This window comes from Entelurus aequoreus, linkage group LG02 (assembly GCF_033978785.1).
Source record: "Entelurus aequoreus isolate RoL-2023_Sb linkage group LG02, RoL_Eaeq_v1.1, whole genome shotgun sequence".
NCBI classification, from domain to species: domain Eukaryota; kingdom Metazoa; phylum Chordata; class Actinopteri; order Syngnathiformes; family Syngnathidae; genus Entelurus; species Entelurus aequoreus.
The window spans coordinates 13,111,272-13,126,564 of NC_084732.1; the positions used below are offsets into that span (position 1 = coordinate 13,111,272).

The window sequence follows — 15,293 nt, forward strand, 5'->3', positions numbered from 1 at the left end:
CGTTCATTTGTTGGTTTGTTCGTTCATTGGCAACATAACTCTTTTTTTTTTCCATCCCATTTGATGTGTTGTTAGTTTTGTCGTTTGTTCTTTTTCTCGTTCGTTCGTATGTTCGTTCGTTCATTTGTTGGTTTGTTCGTTCACTGGCAACATAACTCTTTTTTTTCATCTGGTTGATGTTTTGTTCGTTTTGTCGTTCGTTCTTTTTCCCGTTCGCTCGTATGTTTGTTCGTTCATTGGTTGGTTGGTTCGTTCACTAGCAACATAACTCTTTTTGTTCATCTGTTTGTTGTTTTGTTGGTTTTGTCGTTCGTTCTTTTTTTCGTTCTTTCGTTCATTTGTTGGTTACATTGTTTATTAGCAACATAACTCTTTTTGATCGTTTGTTTGTCGTTTTGTACATTTTGTCGTTCGTTCTTTTTCTCGTTCGTTCGTTTGTTCGTTAGTTCATTTGTTGGTTCGTCCGTTCATTGGCAACATAACTCTTTTTTTTCATCCGTTTGATGTTTTGTTAGTTTTGTCGTTTGTTCTTTTTCTCGTTCGTTCGTATGTTCGTTCGTTCATTTGTTGGTTTGTTCGTTCAATAGCAACATACCTCTTTCTGTTCATTCGTTTGTTTTTGTTCGTTCAGTTGTTCGTTCTTTTTCTCATTCTTTCAGTTTGTTCGTTCAGTCATTCATTAGCAACATACAGTAACTCTTTTTGGGTTTTTTCGTGAAACTTGTCAAAATCGTTGAATTTTTTTGTGATTTTTGCTCTTAATTAGTTGATCATGATTACCATAGGTCACACCCTCCCTAATTTTACAGATTTCCTTCAAACCAATAAGAATTAAATGTTTACTTCCTGGAAATGTGCAGAAACATCCTCATATGAAATAATTAATACACTGAATAATATTGTGGCCACTTTGTAGAGGTGCTGTGCTGTTATTTCCGACCCTGCGGTGTTTTTATCGTTGTCACCATTTCCTGTTTTTGGGGGGCTTTTACATGACAAGTTCCAGCCAGGTGGGAAATGTGACAGTGGTCTTCCCTGGCAGAAAGTCAGAATGATGTTGTCATGGTTTCCAGCGGGAACAGGAGCAGAAGCAGACCCTCCCTCCATGTCTGATAAGCGAGTGTTTGAATGTTGCTGACTCGGACACTTAGCAGGACACTTACCAATAACACTGCATCGTGTGTGCTGTTACCACATCACATTGGCTTTTTTAGAATGTCAGACTACAGATAACGTGGGTTGCCTTCGACTAAGGATTTTCACTGTCTGAAATGTAACGGAACGTTTGTTCCATGTAGCTTAGCATGCATGCTACATTTATCCACAGATTAGCAGATCTCAGTTGTGACTTTTCCAACCTCTAAAAGACTAACAAACTCAGATAAATAAATAAACACGGCAGAGATTGGGCTTTGGCCGACCCCTGTCTCGACTGGAGGAAGTCAACGTCGTAACAAGGTTTTTATAGGTGAACCAGGAGAAGGATCATTACCATTGAAGCTACATCCCAATGTTCAATTTCTGCCGAGTCTCACCTGGGGTAGATGGCATCCGAAGCCTAAGGCGTGCGATGGCACACTATCAGACTACAGGGTTGATCGTCGAATCCGATCTCTTCTAATCAAAAAGACACCCCTACATATAACTCTTGTAAAAAAGTAATTGTGACGTCTGTTGTGTAGCAGTATTACTTCAAAATAGAATAAGTAATCCTGGTAGAAATTGCATGTGAATGCAAAAAAGTCAAATGCTAACAGTTAGCACACAAGCCAAATATTGTCAGGTTACAAAAAATTTGACCTGTAGGTTTAAAGCTGCATGCCAACCCGCCTGGTTCGGTCCTTGCTCTTGTGTTCCGCTTGGGTCGATTGCATTAGAGACAAGCGTGCTAGCTACCTCGCTAAAAGCCCAGGCTTTTGGTGTTGTCAGGGAGTGAGGTTTACCAACGTACACATGGCCCAACCCCACCGGCTGGCCTTCGTTAAAGTCACCCCCCTGAACCTCAATCTCACCCTTTGTGCCACATTTTATATTTAAGAAAAGTGCTTTACAGATAAAGTTTGATTTGATTTGGTCCAGGTCACTGTTTCTCTTCAAACCGCCTCATTCTGTCCCTGCTCTCCTGTTCCACCTCGTACTCGAACCTGGATCGTCCGCGTGAGAGACGAGCGTGCTAGCTACCGAGCCACTGAGGTTGTCAGAAAGCGAGGTTCACCCACACCACACCGGCTGGCCTTTGTTAGACAAACAGTTAGCATGCATCAACCACCGAAATAGCTGGTGCCAAAACCCCAAATATATAAGATAAATCTAAGTCTAAGACCAGCTCTGACCAATCTAAGTCTATGAGCATGAAGTGATGAAGCCTACTGAGGTATTGGCACTAGGCGCTACACTAGATCTGACCAATCTAAGTCTAAGGCTAGCTCTGGCTAGGTCTGCAACTAACAACTAATTTGATAATTGATTAATCTGTCGATTATAACTTCGATTAATCGATTAATAATCGAGAGACAAACTACATTTCTATCCTTTCCAGTATTTTATTGAAAAAAATACAGCATACTGGCACCATACTTATTTTGATTATTGTTTCTCAGCTGTTTTTAAATGTTGCAGTTTATAAATAAAGGTTTATAAAAAAAATAAAAAAATAAAAAGGAGCCTCTGTGCATGCGATTTGCATAGATCCAAACGAATCAATGACTAAATGAATCGGCAACTATTTTTATAATCGATTTTAATCGATTTAATCGATTAGTTGTTGTAGCCCTAGCTCTGATCCATCTAAGTCTACGAGCATGAAGTGATGAAGCCTACTGAGGTATTGACAATAGCCGCTAGACTAGATCCGACCAATCTAAGTCCAAGACTAGATCTGACCAATCTAAGTCTATGAGCATGAAGTGATTAAGCCTACTGAGGTATTGGCACTAGCCGCTAGACTAGATCTGACCAATCTAAGTCTAAGACTAGATCTGACTAATCTAAGTCTATGAGCATGAACTGATGAAGCCTACTGAGATGAGAGGAGAAATGTCTTCGAAGACAAACTAAACAGTCCAGTTGCGATCAGTTGAATGCCCTGAGAATAAAAGCTAATATGCTAACATTAGCATGCTAACAGTAAACATGTATCAAGTGCTAAATTACATGACTCTGAAGTATATCTGCAAAATTTGCCCCAAAAAAAGCTCGCAATTAGCATGCTAACATTAGCAGGCAAACAGCTAGAACGCATCAATCAATCAATCAAAGTTTGTTTATATGCTTCAAGTACCAAAACATATGACCCTGAGGTGTATACAAATGATAGCATGCTAGCAATTGAGTAATATTAACATAGAGCATTTTGACGTTGGAATAGTTTGAATCGGCTGAGAAATGTGAATGTTTTAAAATTTTCCAATTATTTCATATGGGAAGAAATGTTCTGGAAAATGTGGAATTCCAGGAAATGTGGGAATTTTCGGAACACAAAAAAATGGTAGCACGCATGTCATTGATAAACCAAAAATTGTGAAGGGTGAATGGTATGAATCGTATAAAAAATGTGGGAGAAGAGAGCGGATGAAAAGTAGGGCTTAATAACACTGAGAATACTATATGCTGTGAATGTTTTGGTGCATTCACACAATGGTAGAACGTGCTGAGATTAAGCGTCCATGAACCTCCATGAACTAGGGTAATGAAAGGTGGCGTAGCAGATGTTAGCGTGTAGCCTCCTCCTCAGCTGAGCATGAACATTCCCAGTCAGTTATCGGAGTCTATTTTGGAATGTTCAGCTCCGCCTGTCATGCTGAGTGCTGCTGACAAATGTCTCACCTTCTTCTCTGTGGGTCTTTATGCAAGCAGACGACGGCCATGGTGCTGTAGTTTGGTCAACCGCAGTGTTTGTCAGGTTAGGAGTGGTTTGAGTCACTGCTACGACTGGACTTCTTCACATATGACCTACACATCCTAAGAGAAGAATGCCCTGATCCTGGCTAAGACAGAGGACGACATCTGTCTCCTATCTAGACTGGTCTGGTCCGGGGCGTGGGAGGCTGGGCTGAAGATAGACCTGTGACAATAACATGGTGGTGTTTAGAGAAAAACCATTAGTGGCTTGTGGTTGAAGTGTGGGGGTCATAAATCAAGGAGCTAGATTGCTAGAAGATGAGCGTGATTATGGTAATAAACGCAAAAAGCCCAGATGATAACAATCTGAATTCACCATTGTCTTCCTTCTATCGCTCTGCTACATTCATTCATTTTCTCCGTTTTCTGCAACTGGAAATAATCCAGTCATCACTTCCAAGAAGCTTCAGAATCACGGTCATCAACGGGCACTGCAAAGGTCACATGGCCTATTAACATTCTTCAGTCCAAAGCTGAATACCTGATGGACCTTGTGATTACCTCTTGTTGTCCTGCCGGAAAACCTCCTGGCGCTCCTTTTATGGTCCCTGAAGGCAGGAGCAGGTCTCAGAAACAATGTATGGATTGGAGCAAACATCGCAATCAATCAGTCAGAGATTGGATCTTGGATCTTCATTCTCTATCTGAGCAACAGTCGGCTTCGAAGTTCGATCATATTACGCCTATACAGGCCCACCTGCACTGGCTCCCGGTACACTTAAGGTGCGCTTTTAAAGTTCTGTTACTTAAGTACAAAATACTAAATGGTTTAGCATCACCTTATCTCACTGATTATATTGTCTGCAGCTCTAGAGTGTTTTCCATTTGGGCTCTAGTACTCTGGAATACCCTACCAGCAACAGTTAGAGATTCTACCTCAGTAGGAGCATTTAAGTCCCACCTTAAAACTAATTTATATACTCTAGCTGTTAAATAAACCTCTTTTTACACCAGTTGACCTGCTGCTTTTTTGCCCTGTCCTCCCCTCTCCTGTCTGGAGAGGATACCAGGTGGCCACAGTTAATTTCTAGAAAAGTTACCAGTCCGGAATAGGTGTTTAGCTGACACGAATTGAGACCCGACAATGCCGACATGGACCAATCTTTGGACCACTCTTTATTGCACAGCTACAGACATCTCTGCGTAGCTGACTGGCTGAGACTGGAAGAAGATTCACTTCCCTCATGACTATCTGCTGATTTCCAGACAGACTGAACTCCCACTTTATCTATAAAATTAAAAACTAATTCATTTATCAGTATTAATTTAGCAATTCAAAAACTGTACCCACTTGACATCCATTGTAGCCGGTCAGCCCTGAAGGGGGGGTACCTAAATCTGCGATCCCTTTTCAAGGTTTCTTCTTTTTTTCCATCTTAGTTTTGTTTTGTTTTTTTCCTTGCCCAGATGTGGGTTTAGATCAGGGGATGTCGTTGTGAGTTTGTGAAGCCCTTTGAGACATTTGTGATGATTATTTGGGATTAATTGAACTGCTGCTCTCAAGTTTGTGGGAACATTTTAGGAAAGTCCCCCCCTGAAGTTTGCTGTGGAAGAACCAGAACAGGTCAAACATGAGTGATCCGTCACCCTTCAAACATCTCATAGAAAGTATTCCCATTAGATGGGAAACTGTTCTAGCTGCAAAGACTCAATCATTTATTGACTTTTCATTGACCTGGGTAGTCAATGCTTGTACCAGGCACAGCCTGTTGTGTTAAGATGAAAGATGAGATCCATAGCCTCTCCAACTTAAAGACCACCACTTTAAAGACAGGAAGGGCTTGCAACTAATCCACAGCGAAGAGACTCCCACTTAGCAGAACAGTCCAACAAGTCAGTAAGATGGATGGCTCATAAACACACAGGAAGTAGTCAGCTACTATCTGCTGGCTTTGGTTCCTCTCAGACAAACCTTCTCCCACTCGCGACAGACCACTAGCTGAATCAGAGGAAAATGTTTGCTCGTCTAACATCAAGTCCCTTAAGCTTTTTGGAATCTGATTGGGAAGTCTTTGCCAGAGAACCAGACACGACGTAGGCAACGTCTGCTCTCGTTACATGAGATCTCCGTCTTTCTCCAACTTGGACACGCAGCGTGTCAGCACTAGTTTATTTGAACTTCCTCACCTTATAAAAACAACGGTGGCTAACAGTGAGATACAAGATACAAGACGGTGTACATTGTGGTGGTCTACAGCCATGCGTCACTATTTGTGCTTCAGTTACGGATTTATATGATATTGATTCTATTCTTCATGCAGTCAGTGTGTGCATTGTAGCGTGAGCATACCTTGGCTGACATGTGACCCCGGTGAGGTCTTACGGTTTGGCATGCAGCCCGGTTCCCCCTGACCCCTCCCTTCAGCCCCCTTTCCTTCCGTCCTTCTGGACTGCACCATGACGATTGTTTTTCCTGTGTCATCAGCTGACCTTCCTCTGTACAACCCACGTACAAGAGCTCAGCCAACCATCACAATTGTTGTTGTTCGTAGTAATTTATTCATAGTAATAATATCCAGTAGATAGTAGACTCACGTTACTAATTCATGTCATCCTACATATACTTCTACTTATTACTACTGTTAGTACTACTTTTTACAGTGGCCGAGGACGACTCTTTTTTAAATTTTCTTCTCCATCTCTTCGCCTCTATTAGCTCTGTGCACATGTTCCTGTGTACTTACTACTTCTACTGGATAGAACACAGAGCCTATTGATTAGATTGAGCACTACTGCCACTTAGTTGCAGGCTTGTGTATCGTTCTTACATGAATGCTAGAGCGTAGACAGAAAGGTGACTTCTCTGACACATCACCGCAAACCGCAGAGGGTCCCGATCACCAATATACATCAGCCAATTTATGTAGCTAATGTTAGCATTAGCAAAAGGCAAATAAGGCCAAGGGCTTAACGAAGCCATGAAGAAACATTTACCTTTTCATTCTGCCTTCCAATTGTCTTCCAAGTGCAAAAATAAAGTGGTAAAGCTGTATTTTCATTTGCACTTAAATTTTATGGACATTTAAGAAACATATATATATTTGTATGTAAATATATATAATAAAAATAATAATTAAAAAAAAAAATATATATATATATATATACATATACATATATATATAAACACATATATATATATATATATATAAACATATATATATATATAAACACATATATATAACATATATATATATAACATATATATATATATATATAAATATATATATAAAAATATATATATATATATAAATACATATATATAACATATATATGTATATATATATATATATATATGTTGTATAAAAAAAAGAAATATATATATATATATATTTTTTTTATTATTATTTTTTTTAATATATATATATATATATATATATATATATATATATATATATATATATATATATATATATATATATATATATATATATATATATATATATATATATATATATATATATATATATATATGTTTACATACAAATAAATCTATGTTTCTTAAATGTCCATAAAATTTAAGTGCAAATGAAAATACAGCTTTACCACTTTAGTCATAATTTTTGCACTTAAGAAACTTCTCCATGACTTGAGCTCTAGACTTCTTCTGATTGATTTTGTCATTAATACCACAAGTGGTGGAAAAGTGTATTACTACTGACTACCGCTACAGCTGACCAACAGATATTCCTTTGAGCAGATTGAGTTTCTGGAGCATCACATTTGTGGGGTCAATTAAACGCTCAAAATGGCCAGAAAAAGAGAACTTTCATCTGAAACTTGACAGTCTATTCCTGTTCTTAGAAATGAAGGCTATTCCACAAAATTGTTTTGGTGACCCCAAACTTTTGAACGGTACTGTATATTCAGTGAGTTCTTGGATGCAAAAACCTACTCTTGTCTTGTAAAACTGAGTGAATCTGGTGTGTTTCTTGTCTGACAACAGCATGTCCAGAGTACACCCTCCCGGCTGCAAGAGGCTTCAGTTCCAGATCAATGATACACACGCCGAGCCGCGTCATGGCTGTGAGTACTCCTGATTATGTCATAGCACATCCCAAAATACTTGCAGGAGCAGCTCATAGGCCGCACACACCCTGCAGCGTTCAAGTGTTCTGGAAAACACTCGAGCCGAGCTCGCTTATTGTTTTTTTGTTCCCGCGACTACAGTGGGCTCTCAGAAGCGGCCAATATGAAGATGACTTACTTCGGAGGATGTTTACTACAGTGTGCAAACTTGTCACTTCACGTTTACACCACCGCACGCGCGCGCAAACACACCTGTGCGGTGGCGCAGGGCGTCCAAGTCGTCCCTTCCTCATAGTTTGCCGGTCTGCGCCAATGAACTTGGAAGTCTGATTAAAGTGAGAACAATGAAAACAGGGAGGCGGGTGAAAATGCAAACAGGATGTGGATGTGTTGCTTTTGAGTGGGGAGCGCAACAATGAAAAGGCCACAGTGAGCTTCCTGCGGCTTCCTGCAGTAAAACCTCTCAAGAAGGAACTCTGTCAAGGCGAAAACTTGTGAGACACAGAGGGGCCTTTTACACACGCTAGGCTTTCGGGGGCCTTCGGGGGCGGATCAAGTTGACTTTATGTGCTTATTTGTGTTTCATTGTTTTCATAAAACCACATCCAATTGCATTTACAATCCGCAAAGTATGTGAAAATACCGTCTAAACCAGGGGTGTCAAAAGTACTGCCCGTGGGCCGAATTAGGCCCGCTAACAAGTTTCCTCCGGCCCACGAGATGAGTTTGCTCAGTATAAAAATGAGCTGAAATTTTTATTTATTTATTTTTTTTAATTAACATCCAGCATCAGACATTCCTATCCATTACATCATATTCACATAAATCATATATCTATTGTCTGCCCTAAATGTCAAAATATTTTTGTTTATATCCCACCCATACCACCCACCTCCCCCCCAAAAAAAGAAAGAAACAACAAAAAAAACTAAGTAATATCTACAAATACACTACCGTTCAAAAGTTTGGGGTCACCCAAACAATTTTGTGGAATAGCCTTCATTTCTAAGAACAAGAATAGACTGTCGAGTTCCAGATGAAAGTTATCTTTTTCTGGCCATTTTGAGCGTTTAATTGACCCCACAAATGTGATGCTCCAGAAACTCAATCTGCTCAAAGGAAGGTCAGTTTTGTAGCTTCTCTAACGAGCTAAACTGTTTTCAGATGTGTGAACTTGATTGCACAAGGGTTTTCTAATCATCAATTAGCCTTCTGAGCCAATGAGCAAACACATTGTACCATTAGAACACTGGAGTGATAGTTGCTGGAAATGGGCCTCTATACACCTATGTAGATATTGCACCAAAAACCAGACATTTGCAGCTAGAATAGTCATTTACCACATTAGCAATGTATAGAGTGTATTTCTTTAAAGTTAAGACTAGTTTAAAGTTATCTTCATTGAAAAGTACAGTGCTTTTCCTTCAAAAATAAGGACATTTCAATGTGACCCCAAACTTTTGAACAGTAGTGTACATCGATTAAATAAACAGAAAAAAAATAATAAAGAAATAATAATACATTAATAATAATAATAATCAGAAATAAAATAAAATATAAACAGATACATATATATATATATATGTATATATATATATATATATATATATATATATATATATATATATATATATATATATATATATATATATATATATATATATATATATATATACACACACATACACATATATAAATAAATATATATATATATAAATATATATATATATATATATATATATATATATATATATATATATATATATATATATATATATATATATATATATATATATATATATATATATATATATGTATATACACACACATATAGGGAGTAGTCCCTTTTTTTTTTTTTTTTTTTTTTTGCAGTGCAATCACTAATTCGAAAAATTAAAGTCAGGTTTATGGGGCGTGACATAGTTGACCCAATTTTCCCAGTATGAAGTAAATTTCTCCAATTTATAATTAATAAAGGCAGTTATCTTCTCCATTTTATATATGTCCATTGTTGTTTCCATCCTTTGCTTCAAAGTTGGGCTCTCCTGGATATCCATTTCCTAGTAATGGTCTTTTTACAAGCCACCAGTAGGATATTCATTAAGTGTTTATCTTTCTTCAGCCAATCCTGAGGTACATGTCCAAAAAACAGAGTTTTACTTTCGAGGGGTATTTCACGTTTGAAAATATCCTGTAGAGCTTGGTGTATCTCTTTTCAATAGTCCTTTATGGTGGAGCAGTCCCAGAAAACATGGTGAGCTGAAATTTTTGAATGAACGAAACTGCTGTTTCTAAATGTGTCCACTGGATGTCGCTAGAGCAATTTTTTGTGTCCCCTACCACACGCATGACTTCAGACGTGGCGGAGGTATGTTAGGATAGAGGCAACACTTCTGTTTGGACACCACCTACTTACGCTGCTTATTAGTGATAGTATACAAATTGATCATTTGTGCATTTCGTGTTGTACTTATGACTGGGGACACATTTTCCGGGCGCACATAAATATTCTGAAATAATATGTATCCCCTTCTTACTTCACGTGTGATAAATGAAATGAGTCCAAATTCACAAGTATTGTTGTAGACGATGCTACATATGTACAGAATAAACCACATTTTTCACCCGATTCAAACCATTCCAACTTCAAACTGTTCAGCTTATTCGGGAATCGCGGGCTTTCCCTTGACAAATTCCAAAAATTTCCAGAATTCCAGGTTTTCCGGGACATTTTTCCCATTCAAAATTAATTGGCCTCTCCAAGGTTTCTCATTGTCCCATTGGGTTGAGTTTTTCCTTGCCCTGATGTGGGATCTGAACCGAGGATGTCTTTGTGTCTTGTGCAGCCTTTTGAGACACTCGTGATTTAGGGCTATATAAATAAACATTGATTGATTGATTGATTGAAACTTCCATTTCCACATTTTTCAACCGATTCAAACCATTCCACCTTCAACACATTGCACCATCCTGGAAATTCAAACTATCATTTTTACAAGTTTAAAAAAATTCCAGGATTTTCCAGAATTCCTGGTTTTCCAAAGCCCTATTTCCACCCTTTTTCTGGCGACTACTCCTTCCACATTTTTTCAACGCATTTCAACCGTTCCACCGTCAAAACATTACTCTTAATCAGGACAAAAAACAAAGTTGTTTTTTTTTAACTGGAAAAATTCACGGTTTTCCCGAAATTCCAGGAATTCCGTAATACCATTTCTCAATTCAACGTGTTACTACTTCAACATTTTTCCACAACCATTTCAACTCATTCAGACCCTCTATGTTTTTTATTTACCATTTTCAAAAAAATTCCCGCTTTTCCCGAAATCCCCACATTTTTGGGGAAATTCCCATTTAAAATCACTGGGACATTCTTCAAAGTTCCACAACTCCCACATTTTTCATCAGATTCAAACTGTTCCAACTTCAAAATATTCAGCCTTATTGGGAATTGTGTGCTCTACTTCAACAATTCAAAAAAAAATTCCAGGATTTCAGTTCAACTCCAGCTTTGGAGCATAAATTCCAAAAATTCCCGGATTTCCCAGAATTCCAGGTTTTCCGGGACATTTTTCCCATTCAAAATTAATTGGCCATTTTTCAAACTTCCATTTCCACATTTTTCCACCGATTCAAACCATTCCACCTTCAACACATTGCACCATCCTGGAAATTCAAACTATCATTTTTCCAAGTTAAAAAAAAATTCCAGGATTTTCCAGAATTCCTGGTTTTCCAAAGCCCTATTTCCACCCTTTTTCTGGCGACTACTCCTTCCACATTTTTCAACGCATTTCAACCGTTCCACCATCAAAACATTCCTCTTAATCAAAAAATACACAGTTTTCCCGAAATTTCAGGAATTCCGTAATACCATTTCTCAATTCAACGTGTTACTAATTCAACATTTCTCGGCTGATTTGAAAAATTCCAACACCACCATCATTCAGACCCTTTATGTTTGTTTTTTTACCATTTTCAAAAAAATTCCTGCTTTTCCCGAAATCCCCACATTTTTTTGGAAATTCCCATTTAAAATCACTGGGACTTTCTCCAAAGTTCCACAACTCACACATTTTTCATCTGATTCAAACTGTTCCAACTTCAAAATATTCAGCCTTATTGGGAATTGTGTGCTCTACTTCAACAATTCAAAAAAAAAATTCCAGGATTTCAGTTCAACTCCAGCTTTGGAGCATAAATTCCAAAAATTCCCAGATTTCCCAGAATTCCAGGTTTTTCCGGGACATTTTTCCCATTCAAAAGGAATTGGCCATTTTTCAAACTTCCATTTCCAAATTTTTCAACCGATTCAAACCATTCCACCTTCAACACATTGCACCATCCTGGAAATTCAAACTATAATTTTTCCAAGTTCAAAAAAATTCCAGGATTTTCCAGAATTCCTGGTTTTCCAAAGCCCTATTTCCACCCTTTTTCTGGCGACTACTCCTTCCACATTTTTCAACGCATTTCAACCGTTCCACCATCAAAACATTCCTCTTAATCAAAAAATTCACGGTTTTCCCGAAATTTCAGGAATTCCGTAATACCATTTTTCAATTCAACGTGTTACTACTTCAACATTTCTCCACCTATTTGGAAAAATTCTAACACCAACCATTTCAACTCATTCAGACCCTTTATGTGTTTTTTTTTTACCATTTTCAAAAAAATTCCCGCTTTTCCCGAAATCCCCACATTTTTGGGGAAATTCCCATTTAAAATCACTGGGACATTCTTCAAAGTTCCACAACTCCCACATTTTTCATCAGATTCAAACTGTTCCAACTTCAAAATATTCAGCCTTATTGGGAATTGTGTGCTCTACTTCAACAATTCAAATTTTTTTTCCAGGATTTCAGTTCAACTCCAGCTTTGGAGCATAAATTCCAAAAATTCCCAGATTTCCCAGAATTCCAGGTTTTTCCGGGACATTTTTCCCATTCAAAAGGAATTGGCCATTTTTCAAACTTCCATTTCCACATTTTTCAACCGATTCAAACCATTCCACCTTCAACACATTGCACCATCCTGGAAATTCAAACTATAATTTTTCCAAGTTAAAAAAAAATTCCAGGATTTTCCGGAATTCCTGGTTTTCCAAAGCCCTATTTCCACCCTTTTTCTGGCGACTACTCCTTCTACATTTTTCAACACATTTCAACCGTTCCACCGTCAAAACATTACTCTTAATCAGGACCAAAAACAAAGTTGTTTTTTTGAACTAGAAAAATTCACGGTTTTCCCGAAATTCCAGGAATTCCGTAATACCATTTCTCATTTCAACGTGTTACTACTTCAACATTTCTCGACCGATTTGAAAAATTCCAACACCAACCATTTCAACTCATTCAGACCCTTTAAGTTTTTTTTTTTACCATTTTCAAAAAAATTCCAGCTTTTCCTGAAATCCCCACATTTTTGGGGAAATTCCCATTTAAAATCACTGGGACATTCTTCAAAGTTCCACAACTCCCACATTTTTCATCTGATTCAAATTGTTCCAACTTCAAAATATTCAGCCTTATTGGGAATTGTGTGCTCTACTTCAACAATTCTAAAAAAAATTCCAGGATTTCAGTTGAACTCCAGCTTTGGAGCATAAATTCCAAAAATTCCCAGATTTCCCAGAATTCCAGGTTTTTACGGGACATTTTTCCCATTCAAAAGGAATTGGCCATTTTTCAAACTTCCATTTCCACATTTTTCAACCGATTCAAACCATTCCACCTTCAACACATTGCACCATCCTGGAAATTCAAACTATCATTTTTCCAAGTTAAAAAAAAATTCCAGGATTTTCCAGAATTCCTGGTTTTCCAAAGCCCTATATCCACCCTTTTTCTGGCGACTACTCCTTCCACATTTTTCAACGCATTTCAACCGTTCCACCATCAAAACATTCCTCTTAATCAAAAAATTCACAGTTTTCCCGAAATTTCAGGAATTCCGTAATACCATTTCTCAATTCAACGTGTTACTACTTCAACATTTCTCCACCGATTTGAAAAATTTCAACACCACCATCATTCAGACCCTTTATGTTTTTTTAACCATTTTCCAAAAAATTCCCGCTTTTCCCGAAATCCCCACATTTTCTGGGAAATTCCCATTTAAAATCACTGGGACTTTCTCCAAAGTTCCACAACTCACACATTTTTCATCTGATTCAAACTGTTCCAACTTCAAAATATTCAGCCTTATTGGGAATTGTGTGCTCTACTTCAACAATTCTAAAAAAATTCCAGGATTTCAGTTCAACTCCAGCTTTGGGGCATAAATTCCAAAAATTCCCAGATTTCCCAGAATTCCAGGTTTTCCAGGACATTTTTCCCATTCAAAAGGAATTGGCCATTTTTCAAACTTCCATTTCCACATTTTTCAACCGATTCAAACCATTCCACCTTCAACACATTGCACCATCCTGGAAATTCAAACTATCATTTTTCCAAGTTAAAAAAAAATTCCAGGATTTTCCAGAATTCCTGGTTTTCCAAAGCCCTATATCCACCCTTTTTCTGGCGACTACTCCTTCCACATTTTTCAACGCATTTCAACCGTTCCACCATCAAAACATTCCTCTTAATCAAAAAATTCACAGTTTTCCCCGAAATTTCAGGAATTCCGTAATACCATTTCTCAATTCAACGTGTTACTAATTCAACATTTCTCGGCTGATTTGAAAAATTCCAACACCACCATCATTCAGACCCTTTATGTTTTTTTTTTACCATTTTCAAAAAAAATCCTGCTTTTCCCAAAATCCCCACATATTTGGGGAAATTCCCATTTAAAATCACTCGGACATTCTTCAAAGTTCCACAACTCCCACATTTTTCATCGGATTCAAACTGTTCCAACTTCAAAATATTCAGCCTTATTGGGAATTGTGTGCTCTACTTCAACAATTCAAAAAAAATTCCAGGATTTCAGTTCAACTCCAGTTTTGGAGCATATATTCCAAAAATTCCCGGATTTCCCAGAATTCCAGGTTTTCCGGGACATTTTTCCCATTCAAGAGGCCATTTTTCAAACTTCCATTTCTACATTTTTCCACCGATTCAAACCATTCCACCTTCAACACATTGCACCATCCTGGAAATTCAAACTATCATTTTTCCAAGTTAAAAAAAAATTCCAGGATTTTCCAGAATTCCTGGTTTTCCAAAGCCCTATTTCCACCCTTTTTCTGGCGACTACTCCTTCTACATTTTTCAACACATTTCAACCGTTCCACCGTCAAAACATTACTCTTAATCAGGACCAAAAACAAAGTTGTTTTTTTGAACTAGAAAAATTCACGGTTTTCCCGAAATTCCAGGAATTCCGTAATACCATTTCTCATTTCAACGTGTTACTACTTC

General features: G+C 37.7%; 1 protein-coding gene across 1 annotated transcript in view; it reads left to right on the forward strand.

Annotated features, from left to right (window-relative positions):
- Positions 1-15,293, forward strand: part of LOC133630487 (plakophilin-3-like) — a 63,535-nt gene that overhangs the window by 9,766 nt on the left and 38,476 nt on the right. Inside the window, exon 2 of the mRNA XM_062022101.1 lies at positions 7,844-7,923. Within this exon, the coding sequence (XP_061878085.1) occupies positions 7,844-7,923 (80 nt within the window). The remainder of the gene's footprint in view (positions 1-7,843; positions 7,924-15,293) is intronic.